This window comes from Myxine glutinosa, chromosome 1 (genome assembly GCF_964187855.1).
Source record: "Myxine glutinosa chromosome 1, kmMyxGlut1.1, whole genome shotgun sequence".
NCBI lineage: Eukaryota > Metazoa > Chordata > Myxini > Myxiniformes > Myxinidae > Myxine > Myxine glutinosa.
This window is the reverse complement of record NC_136261.1, coordinates 288,184,606-288,204,605: the sequence shown is the minus strand read 5'-3', so window position 1 is coordinate 288,204,605 and position 20,000 is coordinate 288,184,606. Positions and strand designations below refer to the sequence as shown.

Genomic DNA, 20,000 nt, shown 5'->3' with positions numbered 1-20,000 from the left:
GCGCCGAAGCGGGCGACCCAGGTGGCGATGAAAGCCTGCGCCACGTCGGCGGTGGTGGTGGAGACGAGGGGAACGGCCTCCGGCCACCTGGTGGTCCTGTCCACCATGGTGAGCAGGTGTGTGAACCCCCGTGACGGGGGGAAGGGGCCCACCAGATCCACGTTGACGTGGTCGAAACGTCGTTCGGGCACGGTGAAAGGTGCCAGCGGGGCCTGGGTGTGTCGGTGGACCTTGGCCCGTTGGCAGGCCGTGCAGGTGCTGGTCCAATCGCGGACGTCCCGACGAAGGCCGTGCCAGACGAATCGCGCCGACACCAGCTTCTGGGAAGCTTTCCGGCCCGGGTGGGAAAGGCCGTGGAGGGAGACGAAGATGCGGCGTTGCCAGGTGACGGGCACGATGGGGCGAGGCTGGCCTTGGGAGACGTCGCAGAGCAGGACAGTGTCCGCGAAGGGGATGTCGGCCAGGCGGAGGCCCGTGTCCGCCGCCCGGAGGGCTTGCACCGTGGTGTCGGTGGTTTAGGTCCGCCGCCATAAGCGCAAAGTCCACGCCCAGGTGGACCGCGTTCGCGCTGGCCCGGGAAAGACAGTCGGCCACGGCGTTGTTTTTGCCGGCGACGTGCCGGATGTCCGTGGTAAACTCCGACACGGCGGAGAGGTGGCGCTGTTGGGGGGCCGACCACGGCTCCGTGACCTTGGCCATGGCGTAAACCAACGGCTTGTGGTCGACGAACGCCGTGAAAGGTCGGCCCTCCAGGAGGTGGCGGAAATGGCGGACGGCCAGGTGTAGACCGAGGAGCTCCCGGTCAAACGTGCTGTATTTGAGCTCGTTCGGCCAGAGCTGCCGGCTGAAAAAAGCTAGTGGCTGCCAAACCCCGTTCACCCATTGCTCATGTACGGCGCCCACCGCGTAGTCGGAGGCATCCGTGGTGAGGGCGATGGGAGCGTTGAGCACCGGGTGAGCGAGCAGTGTTGCGTCGGCGAGGTCCCGCTTTGAGCTTTGGAAGGCCGCATCCATTGCTGCGGACCAGGCGATGTCGTGCTTGGCCGGCTTGCCCCGGAGGGCTTCGTAGAGGGGCCGCATGAGTTGAGCAGCGCGGGGCACGAAGCGGTGATAAAAATTCACCATTCCCAGGAATTCCTGCAGGGCCTTTATGGTGCGGGGACGCGGGAACGTGGTGATGGCCTCGACCTTGGTTGGCAGCGGCACGGCCCCGTTCTTGGTGATGTGGTGGCCCAAAAAATCAATGGCCGTCGTGCCGAAGTGGCATTTGGCCGGGTTGACGATGAGGCCGTGCTCGCTGAGGCGCCCGAACAGTGTTCGGAGGTGGAGGAGGTGCTCGGCCCGGGACGTGCTGGCGACGAGGATGTCGTCCAGGTAAACGAAAAGGAACGGCAGGTCACGCAGCACGCCGTCCATCAAGCGCTGGAACGCCTGAGCCGCGTTCTTGAGACCAAACGGCATCCGCAAGAATTCGAATAAGCCGAACGGCGTGATGACTGCCGTTTTAGGGACGTCGGCCGCCCTGACAGGTACCTGGTGATATCCCCGTATGAGATCAATTTTCGAAAAAATGACCCGTCCCGCCAGACGGGCGGAGAAGTCTTGGATATGCGGGATCGGGTACCTGTCGGGGGTGGTAGCGTCATTGAGACGGCGGTAGTCGCCACACGGGCGCCATCCACCCCCCGGCTTTGGCACGATGTGCAGTGGCGAGGCCCACGCGCTATCGGAGCGCCGCACGATGCCGAGGTGCTCCAACGCGTCGAATTCGGCCTTCGCCACGGCAAGCTTGGCTGGGTCGAGGCGGCGGGCCCTGGCGTAGACCGGCGGGCCCGTGGTTGGTATGTGGTGCTCGATCCCATGCCGTACTGCGACGGCCGAAAACGTCGGCCGCGTGAGGGCCGGGAACTCCGTGAGCAGGCGAGCAAACTCGTTCGCCGCCGGGACGGCGCATGCCAGCTCGGTCGGCGCGGAGCTGCTCAATGTGCATACCAGGGAGCTGAAGGTTTCGGCGTTGATTAAACGACGCCATTGGACGTCCACCAGCAGTCCGTGTGCGCAGAGGAAGTCGGCGCCTAGCAGAGCCATGGGCACGTTTGCAGTTACAAACGTCCAAGCAAAGCGTTGGCCGCCGAAGCAGAGGGTGACGTTGCGCGGCCGAAGGTGCGGATGGTCGATCCGTTGGCCGCAACCAAGGAGGGGCCGCAAACCGCGGATTGCCTGTCCTGGTCAGAGGCGGGTATGACGCTCAGTTGGGCGCCGGTGTCGCACAGGAAGCGCCGTCCGGACTCTTTATCCGTGATGAACAGTAAGTTGCCCGTGTGGCCGGCGCTCATGGCTGGTAATGAACGCCGGCCCGGACGTTTCCCGGCCTGCCGAAGGTGCACGGGGGTCGGCATGTCCGGGCCTTCTGTCCGAACCTGGCATGATAGTAACACCACGCTTGGTCAGGTGGAGGCCCCGGTCGTCGTGCTGGAGGTGGTCGGCTCGGTGTAGCGGCCGCCAATTGCGTCGGCAGTTCAGTCGTCGACCGTGCCGGGTGCTCGGGCGCCATGGGTGTTGCGTCGGACGGCGGTGGGTCCCATGTCGCCGCTGCGATGCGCTGTCCTGCGGCGGAGATCTTGTCGGCTTCTCTGGCAAGGGCCCGGGGATCTGTGATCGTCGTGCTTGCCAGGGCGAGGCGTACCGGGTTAGGCAGCTGACGGAGGAACAGCTCCCGTAACAGGAATGCCGGAGAGTGCTCGCCAAGCAGTGAAAGCATGTAGTCCATTCGCTCGGAAGGGCGCGTGTCGCCGAGCTCGGGCAGGTCGAGCAGGCGCCGTGCGCGTTCCGCCGATGGGAGGACGAAAGCGTCGAGGAGAAGCTTCTTAATCGCGCCGTATTTGCCAGCGGCTGGCGGGCTCTCGAGGAGGCTCAGGGCGCGGGCCGCGGTGGCCGAACCGAGCGCTGCTACCACATGGTGGAAGCGGGTGTCGTCGGCCGTGATGCCTCGCAGGGCGAACAGGGAATCCGCCTGTGCGAACCAAACCGCCGCGTGAGCCTCCCAGAAGGTAGGCAGTTTAAGGGCGACTGCCGTGTCCATGTCGGTAGGTCACCAATGAAGGAGCTGGGGCTCCCACGTCGATCGGAAGAATGGACGCGACAAAAAGCTGGAATTCATCCGAGTTGCTTTAATCAAACCAAACACTCAGGCACTCTGAAAAGCCCGTTTATCGGGCAGCAATATATATACATATTATCCCGGAGCGTTTGCCCAGGAAAGGCGAGAGGGGGCGTGGCCCAGCGTCCTGGCTGCGGCCTGGCAAGTTGAGGGCGAGCCTGCCCGGGCATGCCCGGGCGTCCCGACCGAGGCCTGGCAAGTTGAGCGCGGGCCTGCCCGGGCGTCCTGGACGAGCCCGGCATGGTGATCGCTCCGCGTCCTTGATAGGTGCAAGGCGATTGTGAAAACCCAGCGGTAGCCGCTACAACATGACCTTTAACTCCAACAACCAAATCAGCATTGTATGACAATTTTACTCAAGTATCGCATTTATTATTTGAAGATACAATTTGCACTTGACAAACCTGTCTAGTTACCTGTCTTACCTGACAAAAGCTACCTGTCTCGTTGAAAAGGGGCCCAAATAATATGAAAGGGCAGATTGTAAAATTGTAATGTGATCAAATATTTGACTAAGACATGACACTGCAGGAATTGCACCTGGATGTGGCAACAGCCAACGTGTGCCAACGAGCTGCAAGCAGAAAAATAATGGGTGAAAGAAGAACACGAGCAGCCTGTGACATGACACATGGTTGCCTTTTGGACATTGCACTGCTGTGTTGTTAAAGCTCCTCAACAGTAAGGTACTGATGTGCAACTGCATGTACAAAAATAAAATGGAATTTCCTGACGTTTGGCCGAAATGAGAATAGCATTGTACCAAAGGGATATAGAGGAATAGTTGTCCGACAGCAAGCAGTGGACAATGAGCTAATCTATATAATAATAGCGTAAGGACTCGACGTTGTTATCCCTTTTACGCCGCACCCAGTGACCCGATGCCCACGGCACTAATGGATTTACGATCTACGAACCGCACTCTTTGTTTATCACGTACAGCCATACTCGAAAAATCTGAATTAGCCGACGTTGGGACCCAAAAGCATCCGATTAACTGCCGATATAACGCCATCTTACGACGCCATCGTATTGGCGTCTGCTGGGCGAAGGCGAAGCGAGCCGTCCGCTGATTGGACAGGCGAAGGCGAAAGCAAGCCGTCCACTGAGTGGACAATCCAGAGCATGCATTTGTGCCGGTGTCGGCGATCGTTGTTCATATACGCACTCTTCATTCTCATCTTTCTTCCTAACTCTTACTCGGACAAGCAAATCCCCTACGCCATCCATAATGGTACACTCTATCCATACACCACATCCTCCCTTCCGTGGATGTTCCACGGGTTTCGGCTAGTATGTAAACTATTCCCATATCAGCAAAAGATTGACATTCACAAGTAACCAATGAAATATCTCCAATAAATAAGAGGCTTTACTGTACAATTCAAAACATCAAGGATGTTTATCCCGGTAAGTATAAATAAGAGGAAACTAATGCAATGAAAAACGAATAAATACAAACTCAAACCCAGAAAAATGATCATTCATGTACTTTCTTAAAGTATTTAAGAGAACAAAATATGACTGTGCAATAATTGTGAATAAGTGACCGAGAAAATAGCAGCACATAAAGTTGTTTTTTTTCAATTAAAAACTTTTTATTGCCCATTTGGTAAATCAGCAATAAAACCACAGCAAGCTGGCTTCAAATAGACTTCCAGCAAAGGGGAGGGAGTGGGGGTGGGGGGGGACAATCATAAATCCCATATGGCAGACATGGCCCGACCTTTGGCCAAATCCTCGTTGGATGAAATAGATGGGAACAGAAGCCAGACAGTCATGATCCCTAGCCTTGCAGAACTGTGAAAAGCCCGCTTGGGGCAACAGCTGCTCACCCGTGGCAGAGCACAATGAATGAAGGGATGCACTGGGAATTCCTATCGGTGTCTGGCCCCCATTTGGACCGGTGACCATAAGGCCACAAACATCAGGCTTGACTTCTGCTTTTTGGCTGTCTGAGTTCGAGCCACAGGGTTCAGTTCTTGTCATACCATTTGCGACCTGCACACAACGGCATTGACAAAATGTGATGGTTTTCAAAAACTACGAGTACCATACGTGCAAATACGTATTATATTAAGGAAACAAAGCCTACTTTAGCGACAAGCAAATCACATGCATCCTACGAACAGCAATTAACCATGACTTGAGATCTTGCATTGCAAAAAGTCCCGTACACAAGACTTGCTCTGGTGTCACAGAAAGGTTTACGTGCTATTCCCATATATGTGGTGTACGCGTCTTCCTACTATTCTCAACCCCCGTGCCTTTGAAGTCCTGTGCCCCTCATTCAGACATTCATCTCACAACTTCCTCTTTGTTAGCCAAAGTGGAAGCTTATCAATTCACCTCAACTCAATTTCCTCTCCGACAGTGACCGAATGGTCTTCAAGTAACTAACTAACTAAAACACACACACACACACACACACACACACACACACACACACACACACACACACACACACACACACACACACACACACACACTTTCTGGTGTCCATGGCTCATATGGAGCATGAATGACATGCTAGACAATACATTTGAAGAGAACAAATGTACTTTTATATTAACAGACAATTGACCAATCATCACAGTCTGCAATTTGAACTTGGGTTCACTGCATCACAAGGCATGTTCTCAGATGGGAACAAACAAACAGAGCAAACCGAAATTTTTCTTCCACCACGTAATTACAGTACTCATACCACTATATTCCTGTTCAATACGGCTCGTCCTTTCAGTCCTTCCAAGCAATAGCTCACTGCCGTCTCGCATATGCCAACCTGCCTCTCAAATCTGCGTGCAATAATCCTTGTTCTCACCAATCTTCTACATTAGTCTCATGTCATATTGTCAGTAAATCGACTTTCCAAACTATCGCAGCTGGACAACTTTTTGAAACTATCTGCTATATTATAAAGCTCTCAAAGATAAGTTTGCTCTCCATCTCTATCATCCCAACCACACACTAGGACTTTACACTTTGTGGTGATGAAATCATGGGTGCTTGGTCCACTTAGACACAAATGAGTGACGGTTTTATTAGAGGGAAAGCAATTGATTTTCCTCAAGATCGACAAATCCACTTTGATTCTTCATGCAATTCCTATTGTTAAATTCTACAATTGTTTTTAGGTGGTAAAGCCGCTTCAATATTTGGCTATGTCCATTCGTCAAAAATGAAGAACTTTTCTAACCCACTGTGTTTAATTTTAAAGGGTTCTAATCGGTAATTATAAAGGGTTCCATTGGGTTGGGTGATTCTGAAGGGTTTTATTGGGTTTCGTTCGTTTCTAGGCTTTGCCTATTTCATATTAAAAATGCCAAACTGAACCGCTTCCTTCAGACAAGGGTGCGATTTTTTTTCTATTAGGTAGGTTGGAAACATATAGCAAGTTAATACCCCATGGGTTAAAAACATGACAAATCCCTGCCATATTGTAATAAAACAAACATTGAAAAACTGCTCGGGCCATTATTGCTATGTATGGTACACAATCAATTGATTGGGTCCTGTTTAAACACAACACTGGCATCAAGTAAACTTTCCTTCTGTGCCCACCCGGATAGAAAATTTAAGTATAACAGGATAGGAATACATACCTGGAGAAAATACAACACACCTTAAGAGAAGCCTGTTGTGACACTTGGGTGTTTAGAGTGAGGGGGGAAAACGTTTGTGGATCACAGTTGGGATTTTGGGACAAAGCATGTGGTCTGCTTGCTGAGAAGCAATCAGCACTGGAGTATGGGGAAACTGTACAAAATAAACAACCATCAGCACAGACTTTTCACAAGCTGGTTTGCCAAATTGCATGAAAACCTTTTCATTGGTTTCAAGGTGGCATGTGACAACATAGCAAGGAAAGTCATCAGCGCGTGTGTACGCACACACAAACACACACATCTCGTTTTTTCATTGCTGTTCCTCACAATTCTATCTCTCTCTTTTACACACACACACACACACACACACACCTCGTTTTTTCATTGCTGTTCTTCAAAATTCTATCTCTCTCTTTTACACACACACACACACACACACACACACACACACACACACCTCGTTTTTTCATTGCTGTTCTTCAAAATTCTATCTCTCTCTTTTACACACACACACACACACACACACACACACACACACACACACACACACACACACACACACACACACACACACACACACACACACACACACACACACACACACAATCTCTAACATTCCCAGGGGATATATTCCTGGAAAATGCCGAAAATATCGGAACCACAAATGTGCGGGCATTGTTTCAATGGGAAAATGGGGCATAGGTTCCAGGTGGTTTCTGATTCGTGGACAATCCAGCAAACGTCGAGGAAAATCCGTGAATGTGGGGGCATTGTCGAAATGGGGAAATGGGGGCCAGGTGATTGCACTAACAGATGTGGTGGAGTGTTTTCATTCTGTACAGTAACTCATGGGAGATGACGTGTTGCACAGCTGGTGGGATATGCCGCAAAGCTATGTTCACAGTGTGAATGATGGGACATCCCACAAAGCAATGTTCAGTGTGAATGGTGGGATTTCCCATGAAACTATGTTCATGGTGTGAATGATGGGATATCTACGATTCAATGCAAATGGTGTGACTGATGGGATATCCCACGGAGCTCGCTTAGAGGGTGGCTAAAATATTTTTTATGTGGCCGCGAAAACACAAAGCACAGGGCTGTGAATGTAGAAGCTCGTGGAAGATATGTTTTTTGCACGCCCAGTTGCTTTGTGCGTGGCTGTTGGAAGATATGTTTTAGAACTGCGTCATGCTGGCTACTCGTGGAAATCGTTTTTTATTTTTCGCTCGCGAAAACCACGAGTGCCATACACAGGGTCAGGAATGTATAACTAGGTCGCAATTTATCAACCACGAAAACTCGGAACCCACGAATGTTGGGACCACGAATATTGTGGTCCGACTGTACTGTGGGGCATATGTTCCTGGAAAGTGCCGCGAATTGCGACACCGTGGATGGCGAGGCATTGTTTCAATGGAAAAAGGGGATTGGTTCCCGAATCGAGAAAATCAGCAAGTCAAGGCAAACTCCGCGAATGAATGCTGTGCCATTGTTTCAATGGGGAAAAGGGAAACAGCTAATTGCACTAATAGATATGGTGGAGTGTTTTCATTCTGAACAGTATCTCACGGGGATGATGTTATACAGCTGGTGGAATAACCCGCAAAGCTGTTCACAGTGTGAATGGCAGGATATCATGCGAAGCATCCCGTGAAGCAATGTGTACCGTGTGAATGGCGAGATATCACGTGAAACAATGTTTACCGTGTGAATGGTGAGATATCCCGTGAAGCAATGTTTACCCTGTGAACAGTTGGATATCACGTGAAACAATGTTTACCGTGTGAACGGCGAGATATCACGTGAAACAATGTTTTCTGTGTGAACAGCGAGATATCACGTGAAGCAATGTTTACCGTGTGAACGGCGGGATATCACGTGAAGCATTGTTTACCGTGTGATCAGCGGAATATCACGTGAAGCAATATTTACCTTGTGAACGACGATATATCACGTGAAGCAATATTTACCATGTGAACAGCGGGATATCACGTGAAACATTTTTTACCGTGTGAATGGTGGGATAACACGTGAAACAATTTTTACCGTGTGAATGGCGGGAAATCCCACGAAGCAATGTTTACCTTGTGAATGGCGGGAAATCCCACAAAGCAATGTTTACCTTGTGAATAGCAGGATACCCCACAAAGCAATGTTTACTATGTGAATGGCGGGGGGATATCCCACAAAGCAATGTTTACCTTGCGAATGGCGGGAAATCCCACAAAGCAATGTTTACCGTGTGAATGGTGGGATATCACATGAAGCTATTCACAGTGTGAACGGTGGGATATCACATGAAGCAATGTTTACCGTGTAAACGGCGGGATATCACATGCTATTCACAGTGTGAACGGTGGGATATCACATGTAGCAATGTTTACCGTGTAAACGGCGGGATATTGCGTGATTCAGTCATGAAAGCTGTGAAAACACCAAGTACAGCACCTCAAATGTAGAAGCAAGTAATGCTCATAGAAGATGTTATTTTATGTATGTCCAGCTGTTTTGTGTGTGGCTGGTTTTTTGTACATGCGAAAAACCGCGAATGTATGGGATATATGGCCGCTAATACAGAAGCAGGTCACAAATTTTCAGCTGCGAATACGTGGAACCCGCGTATATGTAGAACCCGCGAATAGTGGGGTCCAACCCACCGACGAACACCATGTGTTCCTGGAAAGTGATTGGTAAATCGGCAGCGATTTTCCCCATAGAGATAGTGGGGGGGCTGTGTCCCAAATTAATTTTCACGTTACAGTGCTACGTGTTTTTGTGCACTGCACTGGAAAGTGTCACAAATAGAGCACATACCATGATCTTTTCTTTGTTATTGTGTATCGTAATGACCGTTGTAATTTTCAAAGCCAAAATCACGCACAATAACCACAAGGTGGGGCACAAGCATCAACCTTTCTTAGAATTTGTAATTTCCTAACGATACTACTTTCCTGTCTTTATTTCCAGTAATAATCACCTCCCTGAGCACTTATCTTCCTTTCAGGAGCTATAGTCATAGATTATTTAATTCCTGCCATAACTACTGCTGTGAGAGGGATGGCAAACAACCCAGCATGACCATGGCCTGGAAACTGCTTTGGCCGAATCAACACTAACACAGAATGCACAAGAACATTGAAATAGAGTAAATAAAATGAACGCCAAAACTGTACTTCAGCATAAACGTGACGGCGGGGGAAGCAAAGCGACACTCTGACCAAGATGTAAGCCGAATGATGCCCTGCCATTTTGTCGTGTGATGCATATTTACTTTAAATTATCCAATCAAAATGCTTGAGCAAAAGTTCATGAGGTAGCGTTTTGAAATCATAGTTGAAAACCTGGTCGACTGAATTTGAGAAAAAATTCATGTCAGATTTTGAAGTCTTGAATAATTTTTTGGTGTCAAGAATTTTAGCAATCAAGATTGAAACTTCGTAAATCGGGAGATTACCGTTTTGAAAAAACAAAAAAGCATGTCTTGGACTTTTTTGAGTACGTTGTTTAAATAAAAAATATTTGAATGCCTCTCGTAACTCACCGCTGACTCTTGGAAACTGCGCAGACTTGATGTTAGCTTTTGACACACAGGGCAAATCTGGAAAGCAAAAAGGAAATATACAAATAATGCAAGAGGTGACATACCCACAACCAAAATATTGATTCCATTTCACAAAAAAATATTACAACAACAAAAAAAAAACAGCTCACCTTCCCTAAATGGTGAGAATATATCACTCAAGCTGCATCGACTGAGAGCATTTACATTTTGTACAGGATAGGTGCTTTTCCCTCCAGCAAACTCAGCTCTCTCATCTGGGGAGGCCACAAGGCCTAATTGAAAGGTAGAGGGAGAACAATTTAGAGGTGCTGTTCATGGCTTTCAACATTGCACTCTATAAGACAAGAACGATTCAATTTTTAAAATCTCGGTAGTTTATCAGTTAACAACAACTGCATTATATTTTCACCATGCATGAACACATTTGCAGAGTGTCTCTTCTATTACCCATCGCTCGCGAAGCGAAAATCAGGGTTAAGCAATTGGTTGCATGCGTATTGCGTATGTGGCGTACATATGAACGTACATGCGGTGTACGTTCATAAATCCATACATATGCGTCTGCATTTTTAAAATTCGTTTTCTCTGCAAGCGCTGGTCTAATTGACACGAAATTGTGCACCATCGGAGCACCTCCTCCTGCAGATTTTTTTTAGTGATAACTGATGTCATAGGTCATGTGGTACAGGTGCAATTTTGGAAAAACTGAAAAACGTTGCACCTCTCTAGGTCCGAAACCACTGCATGGAAAAAATTGAAACATGTTGCATTGTCAAGTACTCCATGGGGAATAAGATATTGTTACGGGTCGCGGACAAGATGTTACTTTGGGCCGAGCGGATGGTCAACCGCGACCGTTACAGGATCCCCCGATTGGCCCGACTCCCCCAACGTTGACCAGGTCGCGCCACAGATATTCAATTTGGAAACCTCTAAAGCGACCGAAAGAGAAGGAAGAGAGAAGAAGACAGAGTACGGAGGAATAACAGGATTTATTATACACACAAGCAAAAAGAAGGAGCGATCAAAGTTATTTACAAGCAATGGATGGAAGAAGCAGTCACACAGTGAATCGTTAGCTTATCTATGCAGTTTACTTAACCCCAGGACAACGATTAAGACAGACGACGTTCACACTTACACGGGGGAAATTGCAGGCAGGAATGGCGGAGGTGGGTTGCTGGAGAGGGAGGCAGGGTCAGGTCCCTGCAACCGGCAGGGCTGGAGGTAGCAGCTCCCACTCTTCGCGTTTTTGGCGGGAAAACCCTCGGTCGCGTCGACGCTGCTGATGCTGTGGACGTCACGCGCTGGCTCGGTCACACCTGCTCCTCTCCTTCTGGTGGAGCCGTCTCCCTCCTCTCAGCGCGTCTTTCCAAAGCTTGTTTCATCTCCAAGTACCTCTCCTTGTTGGAGCGTCTCTCATCTCTCATCTCACAGCTCACCTCTCCTCTCATCTCTTCTCTCATCTCATCTCATCTCTTCTCTCATCTGCCGAAGCAGTCCCTTCCAGTCGCTTTTATTACTCGGGTCGGAATCAAGCCGCCGGCTGCGAGGGCACGCCTACCGGGTCGCTCACCGCGGTGCTGGTTGGCTGTTAGGGCTGTCCGATTCCCCCTTTGATCATGACGACGTGCCACGCCCGTGAGTTGGCGGCTCCTACCCCCCCCCCCCCCCTCTTCTCCGAGATTAGCACATGGGCAATGGCGGCTTGCGGGATTGAACACCACTCGCACCGCTTTTGAAAGGAACTTTGGAGAGCGGAGATGATTGGGGAAATTGAAAGGGGCCTACGCTTATTTCGTTTGATACAATGCAGAGTCAATCTAGTGGGAAACACATATTTAGCCTACATAGAATAAGGAAATAAGCTATTTAAAAAGATATATCGTGGCCTGTGTATAAGTTTCATGGAATTAACTAGGGGGACGTCCTTCGACCTTATTTACTCTACGAGGGTCAGTTAAAACACAACAAAACCATACTTTTCACATTTGTTACAATATGTTAATGATGATTTCATCGGTACCTTCATTATGACGTCATAATTCGACAAGCACAACTCTTCATCCGATTAGCACAATTTTTTTTTCTTTGCAACTGTTGGTCTGATTGAAATGAAATTTTCACCATAGGAGCATCTCCTGTAGAAATTTTAGTGATAATTATGATGTCATAGGTCACATGGTACAGGCACCATCTTGGAAAAACTTTGCACCCCCATCTCCGAAACCACTCCATGGAAAAAATTGAAATATGGCTCATTGTCAAGTACTCCCCATGGAGAATAAGTTATGTTAATGATGATGTCATCGGTGCCTTCATTACGACATCATAATTCGACAAGTACAATGCTTAGTCTGATCAGTTTGAAATTTATCGACTGATATACGCAATAATTATATTGGAGAAAGGAATTTTATGAAGTCATCGGTCACTTGGTCTGGCAAGCATGTTGGATCAAAGAAAATAAAAACAAAAGAGTTGTATCACACCAATCTGACTGTGCGGGTAAGTATTGTTTGAATAACATCTAGTTTTGATGCAGCGGAGGGATATGTCCCCAATTCTTTTTTCATTACAGAGCTATGTATTTTTGTGCACTGCACTGGAAGGTGTCACAGATCGAGCACATACCATGATATTTTCCTTTTTATTGCATACCGTAATCACCATTGTATTTTCAAAGCCAAATCACGCACAATACACGTAAGGTGGGCACCAGCATCAAACGTTTTTGTAATTTGTAATTTCCCTTCTAACGATACTACTTTCCTGTCTTTCTTTCCAAGAGTATCAGCTCACTGAGCACTTATCTTACTTTTAGATGCTATAATTATGGATTATGTAATCCCTGCCCTAACTACTGCTGGGAGAGGGATGGCAAACAACCCAGTATGACCATGACACACAAACACCAGTATTACTGCTTCGGCCAAATTAACACTTGCACAGAATGCACAAGAACATTTAAGTCGAGTAAATAAAAGGAACTTCAACACTACATTTCAGCACAAACGCTTTAGTGTAAGAGAGACCGAGGGAAGCGAAGCGACAATGACACATATGCAAGTCAAGTGATGCTCTGGTGTTTTGTTGTGAGATGCATGTTTATTTAAAATTGTCCGATCGAAATATTTGAGCAAAGGTTTAGGAGGTAGCGTTTTGAATTGATAGATGAAAACCTAGTTGACTGAATTTGAGCAAAAGTTCGTAATTTCAGATTTTGAGGTCTTGAATCAAATTGCTGATGTGAAAAATTTTAGTACGCAAGATTGAAACTTCATCAATCCAAGGTTCATAAATCGGGAGATTACTGTATTGAAAAATAAAAAAGAGTGTTTTGGACTTTAGTGAGAACATTGTTTAGATAACATTTTGAGTGCCCCTTGGAACTTACTGCTGACTCTTGGACATTGTGCAGGCTTGATGTTAGATTTTGATATATTGTGCAAATCTGGAAAGAAGAAAAGGAAAGATACAAATAATGCAAGAGGTGACATGCCACAACTAAAATATTTATTCCATTTCACAAAAAACAGCTCACCTTCCCTAAATGGTGAGAATAGATCACTCAAGCTGTATCGACCGACAGCATTTACATTTTGTACAGGACAGGTGCTCTCTACTGCAGCCAACTTGGCCCTCTCATCTGGGGAGGCCACAGAGCCTAATTGAAAAATAGAGGGAGAACAATGTAGATGGGCTGTTCATGGCTTTGAACACTGCACTATAAAAGACAATAATAATTGTTTTTTTTAAATCTAGGTAGTTTATCACAGTCAGCCAGCCACAACTGCATTATATTTTCACAATTCATGATCACATTCACATAAAGTCTCTTTTATTTTTTTCGGAGCTGGGAAGGGTGGGGGTTCGGGGGAGTATCAGTAAAAGGATATATAATGTAAACTTTAGTCTCACATTATCATTCTCAGTCAATAATTTTAATTCTGGGCCTGATTGACTACAGAGGGAGATGCACTGCAATTCTTGTGCAGTGCTCGGAAGAACAATCTTGTAATTTTTTTTGTAAGAGATGATATAAAAGGGGGGTATTGTGACAATTTTCAAATATGCTATGTACATCCTCCGTCTTTAAAAATAAATAAAATAATTTTTTTTTTTTTTTTACTTGACAGTGGAAAATAAAGTTCCACTGGAAGTTACTAGTGTGTGATGCAACAAAAAAGTTACACTTCCAGTATCAAATTATTCAAAGCGTCTGAAAAAAAAAAAACCAACCCGCCAGACATTGAAAGCAGTGGTAAGTAAGCACAAACTCGTTTCTTGTTAAAATGAATGAAGCCGAGACCGTTATGGCGTTTTGTCACACTTGTCAATTTCCTTGGACTGAGAGTGAAGAAAATGGCAGCATGCACCCTTTATAGACCATCTATTATCCCCATGGATCTATTTATCCTTATAAAAACGATGGAAGGGTGGGTGGGGTGGAGGATATTATTTCAATCGCCTTTATCTATCTGTCTTTTTGTCCATCACGCTATCTCTTCCAAAACAGTTGTGCAGAAATTCACATTTCAGCCCCGCCCACTGGGACGGGGTCAGAAGAGCAAATACCAAAGAATGCAATTGCATTTACGCACATACTTTAAAACATTTTTAAATGAACCTTTGTTTATGCAATCAATATTGGGGGGCGCATATATATATACACACTGTATATGAAAAGATGTTCTTTGGTTATATCTTGTTTCATTTCCACTTTGGAAAAGATATTTCAATGCGAACAGCAGCTTTGCTGGATTGATTGTATTTTCATTGATATTGCCAATTGGTTTTTTAACAGTTTTTTGGTTTCTGCATTGCAGTAATTTCATTTATATTTTATATTATCGACTATATTTAATAATACTTGTACATCAACTTTGTATTGGTAAGTAGATGCCCCTCTTTATATAGGTAACCAGCTCACATTAAGCGAAACAGGCCATTTGTACATACTGCATTTCCTAAAGATGCCACTCTGTGAAGCTACATTTACTGAAATTCTGAACTTTTTATTAACCCGTTCACAGTTATTGGCTTAATATGATGCCTGGCATTGCAAACTGCTATAGGCATTATTTGATGTAATATTATTGCTCCCCTAAATTTCAGACATCTGGTGTACAGTGCCTTCAGAAAGTATTCACAGCCCTTGACTTTTTTCACATTTTCTTCTGTTACAGACTTAATTTAAAATGGATTACATTAATTTTTTTGTTACTGATGTGCACAAAATACCCCATAATGACAAAGTGAAAACATGCTGTTAGAATTATTTTTTTACAAATTTATTGAAAATGAAATACAGAAATATCTAATTTACACATTTATTCAGCTCCCCGAGTCAATACTTTGTGGCAGCACCTTTTAGTCAGGTTCACCATGTCAATAAATTATATTTCGTTCAAAATCATGGTAGATTAGCAAACCTATACATTTTTGGAAAGGTTATAGCATAAGGAAACTAAAAATCAATGTTTACATTTGGAGAGATACCTGTATGGCGGCCATTTTGGATTTTCAAAATGGCCACTGTAAAATACATATTTTGTTCTATTTCTGCCTCTAATTACCCTAAAAACTTTTTAAAATATACTAAACCTATATTTTCAGGGACAAGGAATCCAATGAAAGTATCAAATTAGTGCTATGGGGAATGGTAAGACACGAATCAAAGGTTTTGAATTGCAAAATACTGTCTTTATATTCACGATAAGTTGCATAATCAAATACATGTTATCATTTTGTACAGGCAGTTAATAACATCAAAATGTGTCACAATAATTCATATCACCAAACATACACAGGCAGTCAGCAAAATCATATATACACATGCAGTCAGTATAACTTCACATCTACACAGGCAGTCAATGGCATCAAACATACACGATTACAGAATATGCCATTTAGAGTTCGTCATCACTGTCCTGTGTGTCGTATCCGACAATATAGTCCGCATCGTTTTCACAGTCCGTTCCACACAAGCAAAGGTCGGTCAAATTGATTGGCAAATCGAATTGGTCGAATGGTCGATCGAATCGAATTCGATGAATCGAATCGAATCAAATCGATCGAATGGTCGATCGAAACGATTGGTCGAATGGTCGAATGGAATTGGTCGATTGGTCGAATTGGTTGAATCGAATTGGTCGGAATTGGCAAATGTAAACATTGATTTTCAGATTTTCCATGTAATAAGGTTTCCAAAAATGTATAGGTTTGCTAATCTACCATGATTTTGAACGAAAAAACATAGTGAACCTGACTATTTGGCAGCGATTACAGATTCGAGTCTTCTTGGGTATGTCTGTATCGGTTTTCAACATCTGGATTTGGGGCGTTTCCCCTATTGTTCCTTGCAGATTCGCTCAGGTTCTGGCACTTTGTATGGGGAGCATTGGTGAACAGCAATCTTCAAGTCTTTCCACAGATTCTCAATGGGATACACGTCTGGGCTTTGGCTGGGCCACTCAAGGACTTTCACGTTCTTGTTCTGAAGCCATTCCAGTGCTGCTATGGCTGTATGCTTGTGGTCATTGTCCTGTTGGACCATAAATCTTCACCGCAGTCTCAGGTCTTTTGCATTCAGAAGCAGCAGGTTCTCCTGAAATATTTGCCTGTATTTGGCTTCATCTCACAGACAGATTTTTATTGGGGGGGGGGGGGGAGGGGGGTGGAGACATGGGGGGCATTGCTCCCACCTTTTTTTTTTCCAGTAGTTTACCATTAAGATGAAAAAAAAACATCCAGTTACCCAAGGGACCAAATGGGTTTAACAGACACGGCATGCTGTAAAAGCTTGGCTATATATATATATATATATATATATATATATATATATATATATATATGTATATAGGAACAAAATGTATATGGACAACCGTGCCAACAAGCTACTGGAAATCTGTAGGAAGCCTCTAAACAACATGACGCTATACGGGAATACGGCACCTTCAGCGGCGATCAGCCATTATGGTTTATCCATGTTCCTTGAGAAATGACGAAGGAAAAACTTAATTCTAACAAACCAAATATATCATAAATAAATTGTTATTACTCCCTAAACCATTTACATCTCAATAGAGAGGCATATTTTGGGGCAAAACATTAAAGAATTGTTCACAATTCACGCTCAATCCGGAATTTAATTGTTTTGTTTGTGAACGTAACATTAGAAGATGCATTTCTGTGGTGCTGTTAGTTATCACTTTCTGATTCACTGCTGCTGTCAAAGGTGGCAGTGTAGTGGGCACGGCTGCACTTCTTTTTCGATCCCTGACAGTGGCAGGCTATACAACAGGCAATGTTCTTCTTCCCACATGAGCAGTTTGTGTTGCAGCCCTTGGTGCAGCCACAGGAGATCATCTGCATCATCTGCTGTGGCCAGGTCGGGTGTGTGCATTGCACTGGTACCAGCTTTCCATCATCCACGGCCCACCTATAGTCCTCACATGGTTCGACACTCAGTTTGCAGATGTGAGCACTCTTGTCGATTGCAGTCGCCAACGCCACACGTTTGAGATGTTGTTGGAATGAATGCGTTCTCTGTGGGCGGTAGCAGCTTCAGCAGAGTTGACTTGTTGTTTAGGAACTTGTGAACTCTGAGCTTTATAAGGTCTGAGCCCTCGAAGTTATCACCCTTGTTGGTATGTATACACAAAGAATTAAGTTAAGCACCCCCCCCCCCCCGTTTTTTTACAACCTCGCACATTACAAGTTTGTTGTCGTCAAAACAGTGTAATATACCCATGATATTGCTATATTTTCTGGAGAAGTGATATTATGGTCACATAAAAACATAACAATCATGCCGTTTTCAATATTTTATTCTGAATAATTTAAGGTGAAATTTTTTGGGAATTTTAGGCATATTTTCACCTCAATTTAAGTATGGAGCTATAGGTCCATCACGGACAGTGTGGATGACGTTTATGTTTTCTAACGTACAGTCATTGTTCTGAGAAGACCTCTAGCGATCTTTGCGTCAATAACGTGTGTAGGACCCACGTGATCGGATCACTGACTCAACCCTACGTCTCATAGACCCTGTAAGCCGTCGTATGCGTTGCTGTGGCAGGTTGTTCCATTCCCGATGTAATGCACGTTCCAATTCATCCAGATTGGCTATTGGAGGGACCATCTTCGCAATTTGTCGTCCCAACATGTCCCAAACGTGCTCGAGGGGGTTCAACCTGCCACAGCAACGCATACGACGGCTTACAGGGTCTATGAGACGTAGGGTTGAGTCAGTGATCCGATCACGTGGGTCCTACACACGTTATTGACGCAAAGATCGCTAGAGGTCTTCTCAGAACAATGACTGTACGTTAGAAAACATAAACGTCATCCACACTGTCCGTGATGGACCTATAGCTCCATACTTAAATTGAGGTGAAAATATGCCTAAAATTCCCAAAAAATTGCACCTTAAATTATTCAGAATAAAATATTGAAAACGGCATGATTGTTATGTTTTTATGTGACCATAATATCACTTCTCCAGAAAATATAGCAATATCATGGGTATATTACACTGTTTTGACGACAACAAACTTGTAATGTGCGAGGTTGTAAAAAAACGGGGGGGGTGCTTAACTTAATTCTTTGTGTATATATACAGCAACCACAAGCTCCTTTGCCTGGTTGATTACATCTGCTGTGATCCGAGCGGAACCTTGATCTTCGTCTGCAAAGTCTTCCAATGCCGAGATGTCGGTTGTCTTGCTTCTATTTAGGTGTCAGCAACACCGTCTTCCCAGTAAAGTAGGGACAGCTGGTGATATCTCTTCGACTCAGACAGTGAATGAAGGGCAGTCCTCAGCTGCTTGCAGGTCCCAGTGCAGCAGCAATCTCATGGATTGGTAGATAACTCCCGTGCAGTTCGAACCCACAGTTCAGGCAAATCTTTCAGCAGCGTTGCAGCATAGTACACGCATACAACAATGATATCTGTGTCAATTGCATGGATGATCATTTGGTCCACCTCCTCGTTCTGGACACTGTACACAGAGTGCAGTATGACCCTGGTATGGGCCTCTTGTTGAGTGGACTCCAAAGCAGTGACGTCTGTGGCTGTACCCTTTATAATCAGTACACGATTTCTTCCTTGAAGCACCACCCAGGTACAATCGGGTCGAACCTATGGTTGGAGCAAGCTGCTCCTCCTGGCACCATGTCTCACACAGGAAGCTCAGAAATCCAGCTTTCTTGGCAGACACAGAGAAGAACTCCTGCAGGTCAAGGGCTCTGTGCTGCTCACCGATTTCAAACTGCCTTGGTGGTCGTGACCGGGTGTACCTATGCTGCTGCTCTGAAGACTTCAGGCAACACAAATTGACATGTTAGCTATCAGAATAAACATCTATAAATGATATATATATATTATATATATATATATATACTAGACGACCCATGACCCGTTGGGTCAATGTCAGTTTGAATAGATATGAGAATAGAACTAAAGCGAACGCTGGACATCATCAGGGAGATTATTTGGGCCAGCAAGCCATAAGGCTCACCTCTCCAGCGTTCTAAATCACTTACCTGTGACACGTGATTTCGGCCCTTATCTCCGATCACGTTTTTTTTTTTTTTTTTTTTTTTTTAGAAAAAACACGCGACCCGTGGACTACCACGATTTTGTTGTCAGAGGACACTTCTG

At 45.6% G+C, this 20,000-nt stretch overlaps 1 protein-coding gene across 2 annotated transcripts in view; it reads right to left on the bottom strand.

The window, feature by feature from the left end:
* The window catches only part of NEDD1 (NEDD1 gamma-tubulin ring complex targeting factor), a 226,229-nt gene that overhangs the window by 69,444 nt on the left and 136,785 nt on the right, over window positions 1–20,000 (bottom strand). For both annotated transcript variants that reach the window (XM_078767272.1, XM_078767277.1), the window contains exons 9-14: window positions 13,878–14,000; window positions 13,731–13,787; window positions 10,483–10,605; window positions 10,313–10,369; window positions 6,786–6,919; window positions 4,996–5,161 (exon numbers count right to left, since the gene is read on the bottom strand). In XM_078767272.1, the coding sequence (XP_078623398.1) occupies window positions 4,996–5,161; window positions 6,786–6,919; window positions 10,313–10,369; window positions 10,483–10,605; window positions 13,731–13,787; window positions 13,878–14,000 (660 nt within the window). The remainder of the gene's footprint in view (window positions 1–4,995; window positions 5,162–6,785; window positions 6,920–10,312; window positions 10,370–10,482; window positions 10,606–13,730; window positions 13,788–13,877; window positions 14,001–20,000) is intronic.